Here is a 23,636-nt window from a genome sequence, read left to right as displayed (position 1 = left end):
CCAAAAAACCATGAGCACTCACTATAAAGTTGTACATTGAGAGAAGTAGATGTCAAGTAATAGCCGTTGGAATCCTGAAATTGTAACCTGAGATGAATTATGTTTAAAATAAATTAGGATTACTTAGATTAATTATTCTTAACTGGAAGACAGCGAGCACATCCACTGTTTCTAATCTCAGAGTGCTTTTCCCCTAGGTCTCCCTCAGGTATATTGGATTGGATTGAGAACCACTGGTATAGAGAATGGATATACTTCCATTTAGCAATGGAGGAAATAAAAATGACTTTTCAAATATAAAAATGTACAAACTAAGACATTTTCAGTGAGTCAAAATAAGATTTAGCCATACTATAAGTGTCTAGTCATGTTTGGCATGACTGAAATATTTGACCATTCTGATGGGTTTATATCAATGATTACATGACAAGAAGTCAATGTCCTGGGCACATTTCCAAGCCATTTCAACTAAGTTCCTGCAAAAATAAAACAACAAAAAAACTGAACTTCTATATTACAAGTACATTTATCTGTTATTCACCAGTGTATCTCTGTGATTAGCACAGTGGGAAGAACATACCAGGTACTTGATAAATATTGGTTGAATGTATAAATTGAGTTGAATCTGGGTAAAAGTGATGAGTTGTTTCCAGAGTTGCAATTCCCTTGTGGGTTCTAAAAACCATTAACATTTTGTTGCTCAGTACTGTCTTGAATCTTACGATTAGCAACAACGATAAAATGATAAATAGTTTGCACTGATTGCCCTGTTTTATTTGTATGTTTGCAGGCAAATGGACACAGTTTTGTACATATGGAACATGAAAAAGCTGTATTACTACTGAAGAGTTTCCAGAACACAGTAGACCTAGTTATTCAACGTGAGCTTACTGTCTAAATATTTTTTATAAATAGTGAAGATACTTCTAGCCAGACCTAATGTTCAAAAATAAATTTATACATAGAAACAAATTTTGCCAATTGCTGGACCAATGGCAAACATTAGTGCCAAATGTATAATACTATATGTTAGCACTGATCATCCTTAAAAATGTTAACTATACAAATATGATGTTCATGTGGTTATGTATTAGTTTTAATTGTCAGCCTCTGGCTGTGCATTGGTGCAGTTTTTTTTTAATCAGATTTGTTTCTTCTCAAATTGGATTTCATATAATTTCAGAGCACGGAAGCACACACAAGCTCTTTATGAATTCTGCTCTCCATCAGAAACACTGCCTCAAAGTTGTATATGCCTTTATATAGAAAACACAAATATAAAGAATTGTGATTCCCATAAAATATTTCTAGCACAAGGTATATGTTGGCATATATACAAAAAGAATATAGAGAAGAACAATATTTTCATAAACTAAACATCTCGGATTGAGAAAGAAACTATATCTTAAAATAAGACTTTACTATATGGAATCTTTTTCAATAAAAATTACATGATAATGCCTTATGAAAGTAACTGTACATATGGTATAAAGTATTTATATTTGGTTCTATATTCATTTGCTAAATTCTCATAATACAGAGTGAAATATTTCATAAATTAGCCATTCATCTCTGGGACCTGAATAAAAATAGTCAGGACAGACTAATTAATTTGTTCAATACCTTTAGCTAATTACAGTACATACAGAGTCAAGAAATGGTCTAAAGGTCATTGTAGATAAATCTTTTTCTCCACAAATTCAAGCAGTGAATGATGGGTGGCAGGAAAGTTATTGCTTTATTTCTTTCAAATTTATGTTGATTATAAACTGTAGCCCCTGTAATTTATTTAATTGTAAATGTGGAATTTATTTGTGTGTTGCTTTCTCTAAGTTGCTACTTTCAAATCATTCAAAATGGGTTGGGGGGATTGATAAAATTTATCATTAAGAAAGACTGTTGTTAGAAAGTTATGGTGGGAGTGATTGAAAATAACTTTGGTTATTTCAATATGAAACTTCAAATATGTTTTCTCAGAGCTGGGATTGAGCTGTATTATTAACTACGATGCCTGTTTCTGTGGACATTAGGGAAAATGCTTAAAGCTTTTTTTCCCCTGAAAAAAGAGTCAACATATAGAAAATTCTGATTTCTGTCCCATTAAAGAGAAAGACGGGCATTTAGAACTAGTTGTTTTTACATTGGAACTGTTTTCCACTGTAAGTGATCAAAATTCACTTTATAATCTTTCAAAAATATATCTTTGTGATATTGGACATTACTTTGATTAAAATATTAATTTGAGATACCAGAATAACTTCCCAGTTAGTTATATGCATTCTTTCTCATATTTCCACAAAGCTCTTTTTTATTTAATGCCTTTGCTTTACATGCCAGTGTTTCAAGTATTTTATTGGTATTTTCACAATTGTATCATGTATTGATGCCACCAAAGCTCTGAGAATAATATTTGTAAGTTAATTGTTTTACAGGGACATTGAAAATATTGTATTTTTGTAGGGTCTATTAAAATGAGTGACACTAGAAGAGCAGTGGTACTTTTTGGCATTAGAATTTGTCACTTGAAGACAACTGATAATTCACTTTATATATGATGCACTAATTTTGATGTTGCTTTGCGTCATGGTGACATTATACCGTGATTTTTTTAAGGTTTGACAATTGGCAGATGGTTAAATGATTGGCTTATTTAATGATTCCCAGAAGTAACTTTTAAATGCATTTAAAAATATTAACAGTTTCTGATGAGAAATGTCTTTCAGAGCCTACTTTTCTTTGTCAAAACTCACTCCAAACTACAGTTTCCAACCAGTGTTATAGAATGATCATCATTAATCAAGATGGAGGCCCTCATTGGCCTCACAAGATCACTTAACAGAAAAAAGAAACTCATGGGTGTGGTTTGGTGGCAATGAAACATCTCAAATCATCCCATCAGTTTGTTTAATCTGTTATGGGAGAGGTGGGAGAAGACCCGGATATAGGAGTCCCTCCAAGTCTTTCTTTATGTCAGTTTTCACCATCAAACCCAGGGCATGAGGAGATGCTTCCGAGGCACAAAACTGAAAGGATCCTGATCCTGGTAGACGCCTCTGCCATTCCTGACGTAGCACCATTGTCCTGGGCCAATGTTTAATCCTTCCTTTAGGAAGAGGAAGAGAGAAAAGGGATCCCTGACCAACTGGAAAAGAAATTAGATATGCCAAAGTACCTTATTATTGATTGTACTGACATGCTGCATACTGAAAAAAGGCAGGTAATAATGAAAAGAGGCATTTTTTTTTTTTTTAAGGTTGACTGAATAAAATCACTATTCCAGAGAGGGGAGAAAATCTAATTGATTCTATAGGTGACCGGAACTGATAATACACTGATTTTTGAAGTGACTGTTTTTGCTGCCTGAAATTAGAATCTGACTCATGTTAACAACAAAAAAGTCAAGAGTGTGCCTTTAGAAAAAGAACAAATCAACAACAGAAAAGAAAAAGAAGTGGAATTCATGATGGCTCCAATAGACTCTACCTCCTGGTCTTTGATTTTTATTGGAATCTTCCTGCTCAGGAAGCTGCCTATAGCTAATGGATCAATAAGATACAATGGAAGGGATTAAGAAAGATTAGCGTTGGGAAGAAGCAGCACTGAAAAATATCAGTAGAATTGCTGCAGATTTTGCAAGCCAAATAGACATTAGTGGATAATTTTTAAATAAATATTTACAAGGCTTACAATGCTTTGTCTCAAAATCTCTCTCTTGATGATTCCAGCCTTCTAGATAACACAAGTCACCTAAAACAAAATATAAATGTACTTTTGATAAGTGATATTCGAAGTTGGTGTGACATACAAATATATACATCATGCTCATTCACTGCTCACTGAAGCTCATAAAAACTGTGTGTCCTAGCTCCTCAGAATTGTAATTACACTAACATCAAACAATCACAGTTGTCTCTGGATCTTACTTTGGATTATCACCTTCAAGATGGAAAATAGCTTTAAAGAGGCAGTGACAAATAAGCACCCAATTTGTTTTTAATATTAAAGATGCTCACACAAACAACTCTAATATAATTGTTTATTTAAAAGTAGGACTGAAATGTCTTTCACCAGGGGATCCAAAGAGACAGGAGAAGATTTGGGGGTAAGGGGGAGAGGGGGGATTTTAAGAACTTAGATTTGTATATTCAAGTATTAAGTGAGAAGTATCTAAATTTGCCAAAACGTTTAGAGGAAGGAAACCAGAAAAACATTTAATGTTTAATCATAAAATTATTTAATATTTCTACCCACAATATAAAGCTTTGGAAAACATGGTGTACTTGCCAACTTGTCTTTCCATTGGCTTTTAATGCTGCCCCTAATAAATTCCTGCCTCTTGTTGGCACACAAATGAAGAATGTGTACTCTGATGAAGATGAATGCACACTCATCAAGAGGCAAGAATACAACAAAACCAATACAAAACCATGTTGGTATAGGACTGCCACTCTAAGTCTTTAGTAAATTCATCAAACAACATGTTTGACTAATTCCTGATAAACCAACCAAACAGCTTTTATTGAAATACTGGATTAGTCAAAAATTTATGCAAATAAATAATGAAACCCAGTTGGTTAAGAAGGTCCCTTTAGTATTAAGAAAAGCAAGGTTGGGGATCCAGTAGAGAGCAGAGTTCCTCTCACAGAAGTGTTCAGTCTTTCTAAGGCTTAATAAAACGTGTAACAGTAGGTTGGTGATGTGCCCTATCTTATGGTTGTAGCTACCTGATCATCTGGGACTAGGTGAAAATCTTCAGATGTGTAGTCACTTGCATGAACTTTTTTCCTTAGCCAATACAACCTCCTCCCACTAAGAAAAGCATTCTGCCTTGGATCAGAATATTTTTCAATCACCCAGCAAGACCATCTCCCAAATATGCACGATAGCAAGAAAATAGAGTGTTGGTTGTGGCAAAATAAATGTAGTCTATGGAAAGCATGTGGGCTAATATTATAGGAGATCCTATATTTGTGTATTGAGTGTATTGTGTATTGTGTATTGGCTCTAAAATGTTCAGAGAATGTATTTTCGGAGACAGCCCACTGTACAAAATTACGGTGGATCCAGTTATATACCAAAACTTCTGGGGGCATTTCTGTTTCTAAAATGCAAAACTGCCCTCTCTTCATTGCTGCTTTTGCTGTTATAAATATATCCCCCCAGCTCCCCATGCTTCTCCAAAGGCAATGGATGTCTGCTCTTACCTTTTGAGACAAGGATAAGAGCCCCTCTTGGAATTGTAGCTATGTGGAGACCCTTATCAACTACCAATATCAGATGATTAACTGATAGTTCCAGCTTCCAGTTTGGGTGGAACTTTCTTGAGTGATTATGGAATCTGGGGTAGTTACATTACCCAAAGCCCGAAGATGTCATGTTTCTGATGACAGCAAACACAGTTTGCATGCAAAGGTGAGGGTGGCAATGCCTTAACGGAACGGTGTTTCCACTTATGCTTTTGAAATATTTGGATTTTACCATATTAGGGACTTTCTCTGAGCCTCCCAACTGATTGTTATTGGGATGGGTTCTGATCTTCTTCACCTTTAACCTTCCTGTCTGCAGAAGAATGGTTTGGAAACACTCTCCTGTGAGGGTGTAAAGTGCATGACTTCTGCTCCAGAGAAGTCAGATTTCTGGAAAAACTGGGGGGAGGGGGAGAACGGGGGACCACTATGACTTCTTATTTTTTAAAAGTATAATGAAAACGTAAGAGTATTGAATCTCCTTGGATTTTATTTGCTTATCTTAATGTGCCCTAAAAGCAGTAATATGGGGAGTAAGGAGAGAAGACCTGAGAGAAAACAATTCACAAGTTCCAACTTCAGAAGCAATTTCTTCATCTGGTAGGGTTGTCCCAGTTGGATTCTGCTATACAACAGTCATCTCATGCCCTTCATAACAACCCATTGAGCACTAAGAAAGATAAGAATCAGGCCTGAATTTTAGGCATGGATAGATGAGGAGGATATCTCTGCAGCTGCATCAGTACCTTCCCAAACTGTCCTGCACTATCAAACATCTTTTTTAACCCAATTTTGTTATTGGTAGTACCTCAGAAAGTGTTGCTGACAGGGTGGCGCAGGAATGAGACACAGACACAAAGTTAAGGATTAAGGGAGCAGGGGGCCCACTGCATCTCGTGTTAAGTGGACAATCATGCACCTTTGCTCCAGTTATTTATTTCAGAAGATCGGGGGTATATGCTAAATGTCCTAAGGCTCGGGAGAGCCCACCAGATACCTATGTTTACATCCTGTTGCATATCAGAAGGAACAATCTAGGTTTAGGACAATGGTAAACATTGTTGTCATAGTCTCAAGACACATATCTTTACAGGGCGGGCCTGCACAGCGTTCCATGCAGGCCTGAGGCTTAGTGTTCTATATGTACCACCCTAGATATGCCTCAGGCAACATGGAAGACTCAGTTTCCCACAAGTAAGTACAAGGTTGTGAAATTCAGGCAGTTTTTATAGAAAGCATGAAATCCTATGACTCTTATTAGTCTAGAGTTGGAACCAGTATAAGCCTGATCCAAAGACAAAGCCATGGGTCTGATCTCCATAAGTGAGGTTTACAAAGTTAGCATCATATTCTTTACTCCTTTAAAAAAAATGGCTGGTTTGTTTTTCATTCTTTAAGTTAGCATAAGTTTCAATGGGTATAGGAATTGATGTTCAGAAAAAAATTAAGTGAAGCTGTCAAACTTTCTCTGATTTTGAAAGTATTTTTTTCTTAAAACTATCACTCTTGCACAAATGTATTGTTTGTGCCTGGTTTTGTCTCTTTTTAAAATAAGATGATCAGCAGCATAATTTGAAGCAGACTAACAAATATCCATGTATCTCCATACCTGGAGTAAAGTATCTTAGTATAGGAACTTTTATTTTCATCAGCAAACTCCTATATTTCCTCCACAGGAAAGCAATTACGGTAGCTGAATCTCAGATGCCTAAGGTATGTCATTCAAAAATTCAGAACATTTTGGGACATTTTATTGAGGAATATAATAAAAATATTAAATAAGAAATTTATAGATATTAAAATAATTATTTGTTGAGCATCAACTACATACCAGGCACTGCAAGGGATATAACATGGTCTCCTCTGCATAGAATCTCATGATCAAGTGGAAAGATGAGAGAAGTTCCGGAACAAAGACAGTACAAGGCAATATGTGGTGAGTCTCCTTGTCCCTGCCCTCAGTCCATCCTGTTGCAAAAGGAAATAGCATCTTTATTTAGTCAGATCTCAGGTTTGAACATGGTTGTTCCACTTGGAACTGCAGGTAGGTCTCCCTCCTGGGTCGACTTTTGGGAGATGGGGTTCATTGTGAACACTTGCTAGGATTTAGAGCAACAGTTGATGGGCTTTAAGTGGCAAGGGTGGATACCTTACTGGACAGGGTGAATAGCAACCAGAATCCCTGGAACACCTGGAACGGGCCAGAATTTTGCCAAATTGTTTGTTCTAAAGAGGAGAGGGACTATAATGGAAACTGGTGTTCCTCAACCTGACCCACAGCCTTATCTATATGCCTCTGACATAAAGAGGAAAGAGATGGAGCCAGAACTTTAAAAGATATGGGGGTTTGGTTGATGAGATTCTCCCACATTAGGTGTCCCCACAGGGTCCCTTCTGTGACCACTGCCTCTTGTAGATTGTCGGAGAGCATGGGAGTTCATGGGGTCCAATATTAAAATGACCCATTCAGAAATGCAGTGAGCTGAATAGTCATTCATTTGGTTGCATTTCATATTTATTTATTTAATTTCCTTCCTTGGGGTAAAGAACATTGTCACTTCATGCCTTTCAACCATCCCATGAAAATACTGTTTGTGCAAGGATGGAGCACATATTTTCACATATCATAGACATCTATTAATTCTTCCAAAGGAAGTTTGATCCTCTGAATCTAGGAATCACTTGTTTTTTTGTTCATCCAACACATATCCTGTGCTTTATAGACATAGTGCTCCGTGCCTTTCCCTGAATACTCCTTGCGCTTTTCCATTTCACCTTTGCCCATGCTGGTCCCTCTACCCAGAATGCTTTCCTCTCTGTCATCCTTTCTAAATTATCAAAATCATATTCAGCCTGCAAGGTCCAGCTCAAACATCACCACTGCCATGAAACCTTCCATTACCTTAATGGGAAGAAAGCTATCCTCCTTAGTACCATCCTATTAGTTTTTGGTATATCTTTTAGTATCTATTGCATTCCACCTGAGGACGTAGCTATTTGGTATTTGGTCTCTCCCAAATCAGCTTTAATCTTAAGATACAGAGGCGTGGACAATAATTAACAGAGGGCTTTTGGACAGAAGAACTTTAGGAGGGCACATCTGGTTTTGCTTATCATGAAGGCCTGGTCCCTGTCATAGTGTCAGAGGCACAGTAGGTGCTCAGTAAATATTCATGCAATGATTAAATGGATGACAGACCTGGCACACAAAGGCAGTCAATGAATATGGATTAAACAGGAGGTTGATGTTTATTTGTACATCCTTACATCATGACCTCTCATCTTCTCAGTATCATTCATCATTCCAAGATTTAAAAAAAATTCTCCCTTTTGACCTGATCCTCTTCCCTTCCTTGGCACTTCTAAGACTTTTTAGGTCTTTTGTGTTATGCTCTGTTCTAGCAGTTATTTCCCTTTTATGATAGGCCTTAACCCTATCCTAAAAGTTTAGAGTGGATTTTGTTCATTTAATTGGAGTTAATAATAGCTCTCCTTTTAATTTGAGTTTTATTTTTCTTCTGGGAAGAAGTCACACATACAGATGTCAGAAATTTCTCAGAGAAATGAATGCATGAGGTTGAACTCATAGAGTCATGGTTTTGGTTATAAGCATCTTAAAGAAAATCAAGCTCAGTCCTCTCATTTTATCAGAAGCCCTGGGGCCCAGAGAGGTGAAGTGTCTCCGTGAACTAGGGAGACAAAATTACATAGCGGAAGTCTGGTTTTAGACCCCTTTTATTTAACATTCCTCTACTTATACATTATGACTTCATAAATAGCTTTTGCCTAAGCTATTTTTAAAATTTGGAAGTGTGGAGAATAGTAAAGGGCATTGTGAGAGGATGGGAGGAGGGTGTCCCAAACTCCATTTGAGCTTTAAAATTTAATCAAACTGCTGCCTCATGCTGCATGTTCTTACCTTGAGTAAAGAATAGTCTGTCCACAGTCCTTTGGCCACAGTTCAGCATGATAATATTTACACACTGCAACTTGGCATCAGTTCATGGACAGAGCCAACCACCTGTATCCCTAAATTCCTAAATAATTAACTATTTAGATTACTCTCCAGAGTGAATCTTAATGTTGAATGAAGGAATAGTTTGCACAGAAAATTTCAGAGTTACTTTGATAAAACCACAGGCCCCCTCCCAAACTTTTATAGAGGTAAGAATCTGGCCTGTTGGTCTCAGAGTATAAAGAGGGCATGCTGTTTATGTATTTATACTGCCATTAGCATTAGCTTTATTAGATCCTTCCCTTGTATGAACAAAAAATGGAATCCAGCCTTTAGAAGAAAAATTTATAAAGTGGGGAGAGCTCCCAGGTTGTTAAGCTCCTAACCACAGTCCCTTTATTATCTCATGGGATCTTAATTTCCTTGCAAAGAAAACACTTTTTTTTCTTAGCTTTCTTGCAAAAACATTTCCCACATTTTTAAATTCAGGTGTCATAAAAAACTGACTCCAGAATTCGGTGAAATATTCCCAAACTTTAAGTCCACTTCTCGTCTATTATTTTGCTTATAATTTCTAAGCAAATTTCTAATATTACCCCAAAGTAATATTAATTATCCCATCCTGCATCTGCCTTTTAATTTCTTTGTATAAGAACAACTCACCAGCTGTACTGACTGATTTGATGTCTTTTCATCATTTTTTTTTTTTTAATTTAGAAACTGTGATTATCCCTTGAAGGAATCTTTAACTTCTTTTTCTTTAATATTATGACACTTCATACTCTCCAGAGAAAATCTTAAAGTTGAATGAAGGGATAGTTTGCACAGTCTCCATGTTATATTTGATTTTGTTCTTGTTATAGTATGGTGTGGGTCATTAGAAAAATCATGCTATAGAGAGATGTGTGCAGCACTGGACTTAAGGCTTAAAAGAACATAAAGCCCATTCACTGGAGTTTTTAATTTTGTGCTAGTAGGGCACTGTTAATCATCCTCCCTCTAGAGAATAGAAATTAACCTTTCAAAAATGCTCATACTTTGCAGCTTCAAGTGGCCTGAACATTTTGTGGCCATCGGTCATTCAGGAACTCTCACAAAGTGACACAAGTGTTACAAGAACTCAAAGGCGGTTTCTTCAGTGTTCTGCCTCTGCCATTTGATCTGTCTCCTTAGGTTTCAGCCCATGGCTAATTGTTTTAGTGTAATATTGCTAATTGTAGCAGAAAACCTTGTGGAAATGTTAAAAATTGACTCCAGGGAAACAAATTCATTTTGTTAAAGAAGGAAAATTATTTACCAAGGAGACCAATTTTGATCAAAAGCTATCATGGAAAAAAATCACTTGCAAATAGAACAAAATAAATGTCATTATCATCAGCCTCACAAGAAGCCATAATTATTACTTCTGTACTTTAATTCATGAACTAGCAGTCGGCAGCAAAAATTACAGCAATAAGGAATTTGCAGTGTGTAGGAGTCACTAAAGTAGCACATAAAGTTTGTCGTCCGGATATAGTTATCATATTAATGTTTTCTTTTAAACGACTGGATCCTGGACCTGTCTTAAACCTCAGGGCTCCTATGTAGTCTGATAGCCTCGTGCTTATAGATTTACATCAGGAAAAGAATGCCAGTAGCTGTCTGAACAAGAATGAAGTCCAATATTAATTGAGAGTGTGACATTATTTTAGAATAGTAAGAGGGTAAGAGTAAGAGTGAACTTGAGGTCTGGATGAAAGATAGAAATTAATGTGTTATAAGACAGTAAGAATGAGAAAAGGAAAAGAATGGAAATAAAGGACTGATAAGATGAACAGAGAAAAACTGGGTGAAAGGAATCAGATTCAAAATCAGGCACATCCTCCTGTCACTTGTTCCTGGTGACTGTGCCCCTTTTTCAGATGCCCCAGAAATCCCTTCCTCTCTCTCTTCTCTTCCCTGCCAGAAGAGTGACCTTCTTTCCAGCTCATCCTGATTTCTGGTCTCCTTCTGTGGAGAAATTAAGAAAATTACTGTTCTAACATAAGACAGAAAAGGATCTTGAGAGGATTTGGTTCACCCTTCTACCTTCAATAAAGAATTGATGTGATTTTTTAAATTCCTCCAGAGAAGAAGCTACTACTTCCTTCATTAATCTACCCTAATAAAGCAACAAATTATATGTTTTATCACAATAAAACCCCTAGTTTAAATTACTGGGTTCAAATCCAACATATACCATCCCCATACGTAGGTTAATAAGCTGAACACATCCACAAACTCTAGAAACCTGAGTTGATAGTTTGGAAGAGCCATCACTAGATGGAGCCCTGGTATATATATTTTATATCTGAGCCTTGCCAAGTCTCTGGCTTGGGTGACCACATGCCCGGGGCCATTTGTTTTTATGCCTGTTACACTGGTGTAGTTGTTAATAGCACCCTTTTTCTTCTCAAAAAGATCCTGGCTTGGAGAATAAATTTGTATGGTCCCCTTAATTCTACTGAAGCACCAATGAGAATGATTAAAGTTTTTGTTTTATAAGAAAAACATCTGGTTAACCCAAATACAGGACAACTAAATGAGGTAATTCTAAGAGAATGCCAATACATATTTCAAATCTAAAATTCCATAATTTTGGGGGAGAATTAATTTTGAACAACACCCTAACTGTAAACAATATAAGAAAAAAAAATGTAAGCATGTTTGAGCTTATTTTAAAGAGTCTCTGTATTTTTTGACTAAACACTCAAGTTGCATCAATCACTCTGTGACCCCATCATGGAGAAACACTCTAAGCTCTGCCTAGAATGCTTTGAAGCTTTGATGTTCCTTAATTGTTCTGTTTAATTATGACATCCACCAATTACGTACTTCTTTTTGTGTTTTCCACATATTTTCTGTCCATTTGCCATTATTTTAACTAAGCTTCCTTCCAATATGCTGATTCTAAATCTGTGGGAGTATGTTTGCTACAAATTATTAAAAATTTTTTTTTTAAATGAGTTCTCCAAAACTTAGATACCTGGAAGTAAGTTTGCCTAGCATAACCTCCCTTATATACTTCTAAAACTAGTTAAATCTGAATGTATCTGTATGTAGCTTTATTTCCAGCTAGCATCTGGCAGAAAAGAGACATCTAGCATAAACTCCTAATTTGTCATTTTATCGTGTATGTACAAGTACTCAGCATAATCTTATAATCCAATTTTTACCTTTTTATGAAGTGGATAAGGAATGTATTTCAAAACACATCTCATAAAGAGATCGTTGGATTCCAGGGTAGTTTACAATCTCCCTAGCCCCCTCTTTCAGTCAGAATGTCTAGGTGTTAAACACACATGGCCCCTAGCAGCTTTGACAACACTATCCTCAAGCTGTTGTCGTTCTCAAATATTTGGAATTTCAGGGCCTCTGATTACTGGATCCTTTTAAAAGCTTTCTTAGCTAATTACATCCTTACCCTCACAGCTTAGCCAGTATCCTTTTCTGGGCTTCTCCTTGGCTAATTCCATCAAGGCCCTACTTATTAGTTGATTCATGGTGTTTTTCTGACAGCCATTTAATATTTGGAAAACACATGAAGAACTTTATTCTCTGAACCCAGAGAAAAAGAAGATAGAGGGAAAACAAGGTGTTCTTTCCCAAAGTCTTTGTAAAACTATTTACATCATCTGGTGTTTTCTTCCAGTTGAAACAGTGTCCCTAGCTACATGGCCACTAGCCATGTGTGTTCTTGATTATCAAATTCCTTTCCACCTCCTTTGGGGGTTGGTGTTTTATAAATTCTTTATGACCTCAAGCCTGCCAATTTTATGTTCACTATCCTGGGTTTCCTTTCCAAGTGTGCTTCCTCTCTTTTTAGAGAAAATAAATACCTCCTAAACAAATTTAAATTGTACACAATGTGTCCACACATTTTAAATAAAATACAGCATGTGTCCACCTGAAGACCACCATTTCTATTCTTTCCAATATAAGCTTTTGGCTTTTTTATCTGCTTTATTTTCTATTTCATTGTCTTTTCATCCCTTCTCAGACTTCCCCAAACTTTTCACTACAAGTTTAGTAGTAGAATCCAGAACTAAATATAAGAATGAGAGCTAGGAAGAATTTGTACTGAGAATAATGAGAAAACTACTTGAAAGCTTCTATTTATGTACTCCAATAGTGCTTGTTTTATTGTGTTGTTTTTGTTTGATTTCTCTTGTCTTTACTGTCTGTCATTCTATTTGTTTTAAGCCATCCATCTTTGATAGCCAGTCTTTGGATATAATTCTTCAGACATAGTTGTGGGGTCATTAAACTTAGCAATAAGTATTTTGCACTAGACAGGATTCTCCAGCAGGCCAGCACTCAGACATATTCTTTTAAAACCATGAATGCTGCTAGCAAACACTCCATTCTCTTGAGGATACATACAGATTTATGTTTGTGGACCTTTCCCAGAGAAACTCAAATTTGTATTTCCTAGAATCAATCTCTCTCAATATGAGGCACTTTTTTTTTATAGGTCTCCACGTATTTCCCAAAAATGATAGAATGATAGTTTACTATCCCTGTGACCTAGTGCTAGAGCATCATAAACTACTCAAAGGTAAGGAACGATGTCTTCCATTATTTTCAAATTTTTCCATGTATATCCCCAGCATGTTCACTTACACCCCCACAACAATCTATACTCCTATTAAGAATATTCATCCAGACCTCCTGTAGTTTTGACTAGATCTGGCTTAGAGAGACCAGAGTCTTCCTCTGGGTCACTCTAAAATCTGTGCTCCAGCCAATCTATGTTTATATTCTTTCAAAAAAAAAGAATTATCAGTGTTTAAACCAATTTACCTTTCTCTTGCTCTGCATTCAATTTAATCAACAAATGTTAACAAGAAAAGGTTATGCTTAAAGTTCTACTATACAAATAGTGAGAGATACAAATATCAATAAACCATGATCCCTCCCCTCAAGAAACACAGGTTAGTGGAGACACAGACACATAACAAATCTAAACACTGCTACTGCGGAGGTACAAAATATGAGAGAACAGAGAACAGTGTATTATTACTTTCTGTCAGTCTAATAAGTTGGCAAATGCTTCCTTTTAATTTTATTGTCTTTACAATGTAGATAAACAACAGTGACAAGTGGGGTGACTGCTGTGTCATCCTGAATGAACCACACTGGGAAGGAATTGGATCACTAGGCTAACTAGGTTCTAGCTCTCCACTTTCCTTTGACTTTGGCCTTCCAAGGAGCTGCCTCTTAGGGGACAAAGTCAGAGTGCCTGCAGGAATCAAGGGCAGCTCCTCCTTCCAGGGGAAAGAGCACTGGAAATCCAGGAGGCATCTCAAGGCTTCATAACAAAGGCCTACTGTGCCACTTAAAAGGGGTCATTATGAGAGGACAGAATAAACAGTTAACTTTTAGCATCCATTGAAATCTTTGCTTTAAAAGGGTTTGTGTTTTAAACACCTAAGAAAAAAATGTATATAGCACTGCTGGACTTGTATATTCTAACACCTTGCACCTACACACAGGGCAAAGACCACACTCTTTACTGTTAGCCAACTCTACACTATTAGGGGATGCTTTGTGTTTAAGTACAGAACAGGACTCCATTAGAGATTAGTAAGAAATGTGGCTTAAACAGTGCCTAAGATAAAATTTTCTAGGAAATGAAAAATTACAGAGTGCTTGGAACCATGCAGACACAGATCAAGTCTTATGACATGCCATTTCAACAGACAACTGAAATGCCAACATGGCATCTCCTACTAGATACTTCTCAAATGCTCCTCCAATGCTAACAACTTCAGCTGTCCTTGCAACATCTCTAAGTACTAAGAAGTGGTAGCCATCCAGCTTACCAGAAGTCATCCTAGGGGAAGAATCTCTTCAGACATTACATAGACAAGAAAAAATAGCAAGTATGGTTTTATTTCTAACAAAATCCCAAAGTTTTCATGTGCTCTTTGAGGTTAAAATCAAGAATTTTTACTCAGGCTAGGATTTGCATGGAGGTGGGACAGTGACTGTAAAATAGAGATGGATGCAAAAAGTGAATGAGATCATCCATGGTCTGGTCATGAGGTGTTTTACCTTTGAAGCAACTTAGTGTTTTGTAAATCAACTCACAAAATGTGAGTTTATCAAAAATATTTGCAATGAGTTTTGCAGCATTCTTACATCTGAAAATGAGATTGTGCTTTTCAAATACTTAATAAGAGCTCCTGACCTTTGAGTATCACTTTGGGCAGATTGCTGGTGATCAAAGTTGAAAGTTATTGAAAAAAAGCCCTGTATCTACATATATTAAGTGGTCAACATGGGAAAGCCATCCTTTTTAAAAATCAGTTCTGTAAACATAATGCCTACTTACATAAACATCATCATTTCACTCAAAAGTCATTTTTTCTGATTTCCAAATACCTGTGCTAGTTGAAAGCAATAAATGTCCTAATATTGTCAAGGTTGGCTCTTTTGTGAACTGTGTACCGATCTATGGGATAAACTATAGAGAACTGAGTTATATCTATAACTCTTGAAGGTACAAGGTGTATCAGGAAATCACTTATATAAACTCGAAGCAAGTTAAGAGAATGAATCAAATTGTTTTAAAAATTTGAGGAGTCAAATATAAATTCTCAATATGTTATGAGATTTGTTATGATCAATGGGTCTTCCAGATTCTTCTCTGAGGAATGAATGGATGTGGTAAAACTAATAGAGTAGTGTCAGGTGGCCTCTCAGCCTGGAGGAGTTGAAGTTTGTCCAAGGTATGATCTACCACTGAGAGGCACTGTGGAAAGTCACAGCAAAAGCCAATCATGCTTTAGTTTAGCCCTGACCAGCTAGTCTTTCTCTAGGCATCACTGTCTGATTTTAAAGAGACCATATCAGAAACAAAAAGAGCAGTCTCTGATCCTATGTCAAATTTGAAGGCATTTGTGCTTGTAAAGACTTATGTTTTATTTGCCTATCTCAGAAAGAGATCTGCTTACTATCTTTAGTAGAAAGCATTGTTTCATGTAACTTTAAAGTTTAGTTCTGCTTTAGGTTATTCAGTTGCTTCCTACCTACAAAAACGAAGCATTGAAATCCCAAATCCTGAAATTTACAGGTATGTTGATATGAGAAATTCTGTTAACACAATGAAGATCACTGTACTCAAATCTGTTTAGGGTTTTGCATGTGCTATCAAGGTTCCCCCCAAACCCTGCAGGTGGTAGAAAATTCAGGTTTTTTATTGGGTTTCAGTGCCCCAAAAGTATTCTTAAGAGTACAGAAGTTCATGGGCTTTTGGCATTTCAACAACCCTGTTGAGATAGTCAAAGGATTCAGTGAGGAACTCTAACAGATAGGATAGGAAGTCATTAGTAAGAAAGGAAATAAGCATTGTTAGTAAAATCTATGTCCAGTGTACTGAACACTGTACAGGGAGCATATTTTAATCACACCATGTGCAGCAAGATTACCCTAGAGAGAACTATCCAACGATGGCTTTATTTCCTACTTCCTGGTCTCCATCCCTACCCACAGCCTTGGTGCTGGCTGTTTCTTTTTTTCAATTTTTGTGTATTCGGCGAACGGGGACGAGTGGCAGGTAAAGGATGTCGCTACTACTTGCAAACTAGCTTTCTAGGAAGGGTCAACTCAAGTCATTAAGTGAGTTTATAGTGTGAGTTTTGCACATCTCCTCAGGGTAAATGCATTTAAATATGGGCCAAGGTTTGAAGTCATAAGAATGAGACATTAATTGTAGTATTTCGGGAAATAGCCCTTGGAAAGGTTGGGCATAGGATGGGATGTCTCCCAGGAGCCCCTGAATGTACAAAATATAGGTCTACCTTTTACAGATTGGGGCAGAAACCCCAAATCCTTGTTAAAGATTTTCCTGGTTTCATCAATTTATTATCAACTCCATAATGACAGAGAGGAGTACACTGGGAAGACTTGTATCAGGTGTAGTGAAGTAACTGTTACTTGATGAGAAATTTATTATAATTTAAGTTCTAGGTTAGTTACAATAGCTGCCCTGCTCACAGAGGCCACAGATTTGCAAGTTTGGTTTTTCAGTTTGGAATATTCGGGAAGATGTTTCAAGCAATAATCTATATGATGTGTGCAGTAATCTTGTCAGGTAGTGTCTGCTGGCTTTGGAAGTTTTGAATAGTTATAGCAGGCTGCCTTTAAGCTAAGCATAGATGTGCCTTTACAAAAGGCACCTTTGTCCCCATGATTAATTTAACATTTGGGCTGAAGAGCTCAACCTCACCAGGTATGATGGGGCTGGATTTTAGTTTGCCTTATCCAAACTACAGCATGCTTACTACTCTGTCCCTGCCTTGGCCACACCATAGCCTTCAGGACCTGCTGCTGGCAAGTCATTTGTCCATTTTCATTGATATGGGCATACAATACCCTGGTTTTTTTTTTTAATTCCCAAAGCTCATATTGCCATGTAGAAACCAACTCCCTATCAATTGTCTCCAAATTTAATCCTCAGCTTCTTGTCATATTTTCATGTTTCTGCATTGGTTTCCATGGCAACAAATCTGCTGGTAAAGTCTGACTCTGCTTTGAGCCTTCTGCACAATAATCCTTTCAGGGATCCTCAGGAAAGTGTCATATAAAAAGGCAGGGAGAGACGACAGTTCCCTTGGCTGACCTCTTACTCTAGTGCATGCATTTGTCATCTTATCCCCAAATCAAGCTTACTGACCTTAGTGAGGAAAGACAGGAATAGAGAGCACTGCCCAGATTCCCTTCAACTATTGACATAAGTATTCAAAGCCACCTCCCACCCCCCGCCCCAACCACAGTTGCAAGGACTGAAGGTTTTGATTCAGAAGGTGTCCCCTTCTCCCTACGCTTCAGGGATTTAACTTACATAAATGCATAATGACAAAGGCCGGCTGGAGCAGCATACAGAAGATTAGCATTGAATTTTCTATAAAATCTCCTCAGTATGCACTGGAGATATAGCCCAGGGAATAAGTATGTCCTAGATTAAGTCAGTGTCTAATGATGAGAGTGGGGACATTTAAGCAGATTTTCTCCTTGAGTAGTGAATAGTAAGTGACACGAGGCAAAGGAGCCATCCCAGAGCACTGAGCTCCTGTGAGGAAGAGATAAGAGAGGACATGGTAACTGATGGTGGATTGTGAGCAAGGAAGCTTCAGTTGGGACAATTTATTGTTCACATATGAAAGCTAAGGAAACTTACTAAGGAAATGAAGCTTGGAAAAGTTGTTTTGTTTTTTTTTTTAGAATTAAGTCTGCAGAAAGGGAGCCTGCAAATAAGAGACTAGCTTCATGTAGACTGGTCCAACACAGTCTAGAAAATGTTTTTTCAAGAAATGCTTCTCTTAGTAATAGATTATGCATTTTATTTTGGATTTTAAAATTCCATTGTGGCTTGGCACTAAGTTATATGCTTAGCAACCCTAAATCTATGTCCTCAATATTTAGAAAAAAGCAGGAATGTTCAGAAATAAAACAGAACTCATAATTGAATGTTTTCTTTTTAGAAAAGTTAATTCAGGGGAATGAAAATAGATGATAGAAATAAAAATGTGGTTATCTCAGTTTTAATTAAGAAAATTATCAAATGTAAATGATCCTTTTTTGCTGGGTCTTATAAAATGTGATGCTTAAGTACACTGACATTGTAAAGGTAGCTGCTTATATTGTACAAAGGTATTTTTGCCCTTTAGAGGTTATTTTCCTACATTAAGAAAAGTTTTCTTATATTAAAAACTTTTATTGTGACTCAGGTTTTGTGTCTATATGTAGACACATACATAGGTGTTTTTCTTTGCACATTTATTTTGCACAGTTAAAGTAATGAGGTTAAATAATGTCCAGATATGCAGGTCAATTGACCTTTTATGATAGCTACATAAAGGAAAGCATCTGGCAAATGGACAAAAGAAATCACATTTCTTTATATCTCTCTGCTCCTCTTCCTCTTCCCCATCCTACTAAGAACATCTCTTATTTAGTCAGGAAATCTTATGTTTTGGAAGGTCCATGGGAAAACCAAGATGCAACTCTCAGGCAGATAGCATAAAGCAGTTCCCATATTAGCTAGAAAGGAAATTTATTTTCAGAATGTAATTGAAAAGTGTTTATTTTCAATACTTCTAGAATCTTTCCACTCAGAGGACTCTTAATGGCTTTGAATGTGGAAAATGCATTTGTTCAGGTCTGTAACGAATCTTGTATAAGTTTTACTGTAGGAAATCATTTTAGTTTTGATGACACCTAGTGTCAATGGAATGCAATAAGTGTTTGAATTCTGCTTTATGATATTTAGGCATTTCCCTTTTTATCACCCTCAAGTACATTTTCCTCCTCAAAAATGCAAGCCTTACTATTTTCTGTTTGGAATGAAGAAAAAAGATAATTAATAGACAAATCAGACACTTTTTGTTTAAAAAGCAAATTGTTTCTCTTTGTTCTCACTGAGTTCAAGGGACTCAAGGTAGCATAACAATGAGGACATTGTCTTCATATGAAAGAGGAAGTTTTTCAAAGTTTAACTGAAAATCAGGGGTAAATCCACTAAATTCCATTTGTAAATTTCAAAGACCATCACAAATAACCCTGTAAGCATAAGTTTGCAAGTACTGTAATTTCACTTTTCTCACTTTATAACCACCCAAGCACACCCCTTCCCGTCTGTATATAAGTAAACCATACTATGAGCTGTGGTCTCTTTCTATTTAGAGAGGACATAATTCAACTATCAGCAGCATTGCTAAACCAAGACAGTGACAGGTTTTTAATTGATTTGTTAAGCATTATAAATAAAAAGATACTAGGATTTCAGATTTTTTAAAGTATCCATGAAAATTATTCTTTGATTCCAAAGTATTTTATAATGATTACTTTTAACCTTGGTTGGTTTGACATAATCCTTTTAGTAATATATAAAGAAGTTCTGATTCCACCTACGTAGATTTATCTTTTCCCATATGCTAAAAACACACACATACACACAGATTTTCCATTTTTCATAAGTGAGGTCATTTAGTGAAGTATTTCACTCTTCCATAGGTTTAAGAAAAATTCCCAAGCAGCAATGCAACTTCAGGCCATTATTTTAGTAAAATGAAGACAGTCTCTAGACTCCTGTTTCTTTTGATATCTGATTCCATTACCATATGTGCAGCACAACAGTGACATCTTAAGGCCAAGTAACTAGAACTCCTTCAGAGAAAGAACTTGAATTGGGATCTGCTTTCAAAGAAATTCCATAATATTATCAAGTAGTTTTCAAGTTTACAATATGTGATTAGTAGATCTTAATAAGTACTTCTTTATTTATGCTTTCTTTTGCAGTCTTTGTGAACATTTTAAAGTGCATTAGTAAGCACTAACATTTTACGTAGACATACTGTATATTAATGCATGCATTTCATTGCATAATTTACTGACATTCCCCTTGTAAAGCTTTATGGAAATATCAACAAGCCACAGCAGTATAGCAAAAGAGGCTTAAACTTTAAAAATTGGGGCCTTTTCTGTCTCTTTGCTAGCTTAGGTGGTTATATACAAATTTGGGTGGGAGGGGGCGGGAAACACCTCTTAACATTTAAGGTTTTCTACTTGGGTGTACTCTAGCCAATTCAAAACAAATTGCTTACTTTAATAAAAAATTTTACCATTTTATAAAAAGTTATCACGATATGTTTAATTGAAATGGCTGTACTGTAATTACTATTTTGAGATAATTGTGATTTTGAGCTTAAATTATATATATAAAATTGTCATTTTTGTATGTGTCTAAAAGACTACTGTATCACAAACAATAGTAATTTTTAGTTGAACTACATATTAATGTAAATAAACTGAATGAAGACATATTTACTTTATTAACATAGATTGTGACTGTACTTAATGGTTTTTTTTTTTGCAGTATTAGACCATAACAACCTTGAAAGCTGCTTCATTTTATGTGCAAAAAGTCCTATGAATCTATATTTTAAGTTTACTGAATCAGTGAAATTAATTACTGTCAGTTAATTTGCAAATGCAAGTTGTACTCTTCCAGTTTTATTTTATGTATTAACACTAATCGGTAAAGGTATACAATGTGATTAGAATGCATTCTGAAGATGCTTTCTGTACAGATACAAAATACAGGGACTAAAATAATGCTGTGCAGTATATAGCAGAGCCATTTTTCGGCTTTGGTGTACTCAACTTTTTCAGTATTTAAAAAAAGTGTTTTGAATAACATAAAAGTCTCTTTATTGTATAAACAATAAAATGTCACCTTACTGTAATGTGTCTTGTTTAATATCAAAGCAGACTTTTTATTTGGTCTTAAAGTTGTGGTAGTGAAAAGGGCATATTTCTTTTAAACAAAAAACATAAACATAATATTTGAAATTTTTTTTGAAAATCTGAAATATTGACTATGCAACTTTTATTATGAAATATAGTATTTATTTTTATTAGCACTGATTTTTTTCATAATATGAGCATGCCTCAATCTTCCAAAAGTTATATACTCACACACACACACACACACACACAAATTGATACACATACTTTTGAATTAACTGCTTAACAGAATCTTATGGTTAAATTTAATTTTATAATGACCAATCAGCCTACTTCTAATATTTTTGCTTTCAACAAAAATTTTTATATTTGACTTTTAGAAAATCAGATTTGCCTATAACAAATTTCCTTTAGAAAACTGCTGCACAACTAGAAATTTGGTCTTAGCAAGCTTGTAAGCAAATTCTAAAGTTAAGGTGATGAAAATAAAAAGATGCACAGGGTTGGATCCAAACACACACAGAGCAGGTTAGGCATACAAACGCATGCTTAGTGTTTATGCACAGTATATATCAAGATTTCCATGCAATATGCTACTAATTGTTGTCTGTTGCTGTTATCTAAATTCCTGCACATTTAGAAATAACAAATTTGAGATAGAATTAATAAGATATGGTCTCCAATAATGTTTCTTTTTTTAAGGGACATCAAGTTTTTAAAAATGCTCACAGTGTAGCTGAGGTGAAAATATGCAGACTGATTTCTTGAATGCTCTTGAATCTAAAAGTACTAGATTATCGTATGGAAATTTAGTACTAAGACATCACAAAAAAAAAAAAAAACTTTACAAGTTTAAATTCAAAATTGCAAATGCATTTACAGCAATACTTTCTCTATTTTTTTTCCATCAATAACTATCTTGTATGGCATTTCTGTGATATTAACAACTCTGATAAAAATGATTTCATAACGCAGGGTAAATAGACCTACCCAATAGCTAGAAAAAAAAGATTTCAACTAGACTACAAAAAAACAAAATAGTAATGTTAATTAAAACTTGTAATGAGACCAACCCCATAACAAAAGTCACAGATAATGAAGTCTTATTTTTCTAAATGTCAAAGAACTGTATTTAACAAAATACAAATCAATTTTATGTCTAATAAAAAGGTAGAAATTGGATCATTATATTCAAGTCAATTGGCCACACTACATGTAAAACAAACAGAACTGGAAAAAAAAAAAAAACACTTCTACAAAAATTTTTCATTATAAAAATATTAAACCATGTTAAACAAAAATTCATTTTTGAAGAACAGTTTGTTATAAGAGAATGAAAGTGACTAGGATAAATCCCATGGAAAACATTCAGAGCACAGTGTATGAACACTACATGTGGTTATCATCACTATAAATGTACACAAGACATTAGAAAAATGTTAAATAGTCGTCAGTGTAAAAATATTCAGTGGCAGTGAATATGTCCCAGGCCAATTATATCAATGGCTAGGTGATATTGGGGGAAATAAAAGATCAATTAGTGCAATCAGCTTTAGGATGATACTAAAAGAAAATGTTACATCCTTCTAAGAACTAATTTGACTAGGATTATAAAACAATTTCGATTTAAGTAGGAATTCGGTCTCTCAAATATTCCAGTATAGCAGCTGTTCCTTTCATTAATATGGCTGCTCGAGGAACACGGAATGGATTTCCATCTAGTAGTAATGTTCTAAACAAAAAAAGAAAGAGAAAGGATTTAAATATTTTTCATTAGAGAGGCTTTTCTTGTAATTTCATTTGGAATTTTAAAAATTAAAATTGTATATTTTTCTCTGTTTCTTTTCAAATCTGAGCATTTAAACAGTGGGAATTACAACAGTAATAACTAAAACAATATTAATTGAATACTTATTTTGTGAAAGGTGCTGTGCTAGGTAACTGACATTGATTGTCTCTTCTAATTCTCTTAACAACCCTATGATGTAGGTAGCATTATATTACTATTTTATAGATGAGGAAATACCAGATCAGGGAGGTATGAAAACTTGTCTGAGATCATACAGCTTCTGTATGGTGGAGCTGTGATTTTTAAACCACCATTCTACCCAGCCTCTTCTCAATCTTATACTAAATGGCCAAATTGGATTTACACAAATATTAGA

The 23,636-nt window shown here is 35.5% G+C and overlaps 2 protein-coding genes across 8 annotated transcripts in view; one reads left to right on the top strand and one right to left on the bottom strand.

Annotated features, from left to right (window-relative positions):
* Window positions 1-23,636, top strand: part of LRRC7 (leucine rich repeat containing 7) — a 618,288-nt gene that overhangs the window by 585,257 nt on the left and 9,395 nt on the right. Inside the window, exons 26-28 of one of the 5 annotated variants that reach the window (XR_005215335.1) lie at window positions 791-881; window positions 6,923-6,959; window positions 7,118-7,182. Coding sequence is in view for 3 of the 5 variants with exons in the window: in XM_037826923.1 (XP_037682851.1) it covers window positions 791-881; window positions 6,923-6,939 (108 nt within the window). In the remaining 2 variants the exon portion in view is untranslated. Of the gene's footprint in view, window positions 1-790; window positions 6,118-6,922; window positions 6,960-7,117; window positions 7,684-23,636 lie in introns of those variants that run through there. The other 4 variants (XM_037826923.1, XM_037826924.1, XM_037826929.1 and 1 more) reach the window with 4 other exon arrangements.
* The window catches only part of LRRC40 (leucine rich repeat containing 40), an 82,317-nt gene continuing 77,567 nt past the window's right edge, over window positions 18,887-23,636 (bottom strand). For 2 of the 3 annotated variants that reach the window (XM_037826930.1, XM_037826931.1), the window contains exon 17: window positions 18,887-23,203. In XM_037826930.1, coding sequence (XP_037682858.1) covers window positions 23,098-23,203 — 106 coding nt within the window. In that variant the 3' untranslated portion in view covers window positions 18,887-23,097. The remainder of the gene's footprint in view (window positions 23,204-23,636) is intronic. The other variant, XM_037826932.1, reaches the window with a different exon arrangement.

The sequence above is a fragment of the Choloepus didactylus genome, chromosome 2 (assembly GCF_015220235.1).
Source record: "Choloepus didactylus isolate mChoDid1 chromosome 2, mChoDid1.pri, whole genome shotgun sequence".
NCBI lineage: Eukaryota > Metazoa > Chordata > Mammalia > Pilosa > Megalonychidae > Choloepus > Choloepus didactylus.
The sequence above is the reverse complement of the archived record's forward strand: the minus strand, read 5'-3'. Positions and strand labels throughout refer to the sequence as shown.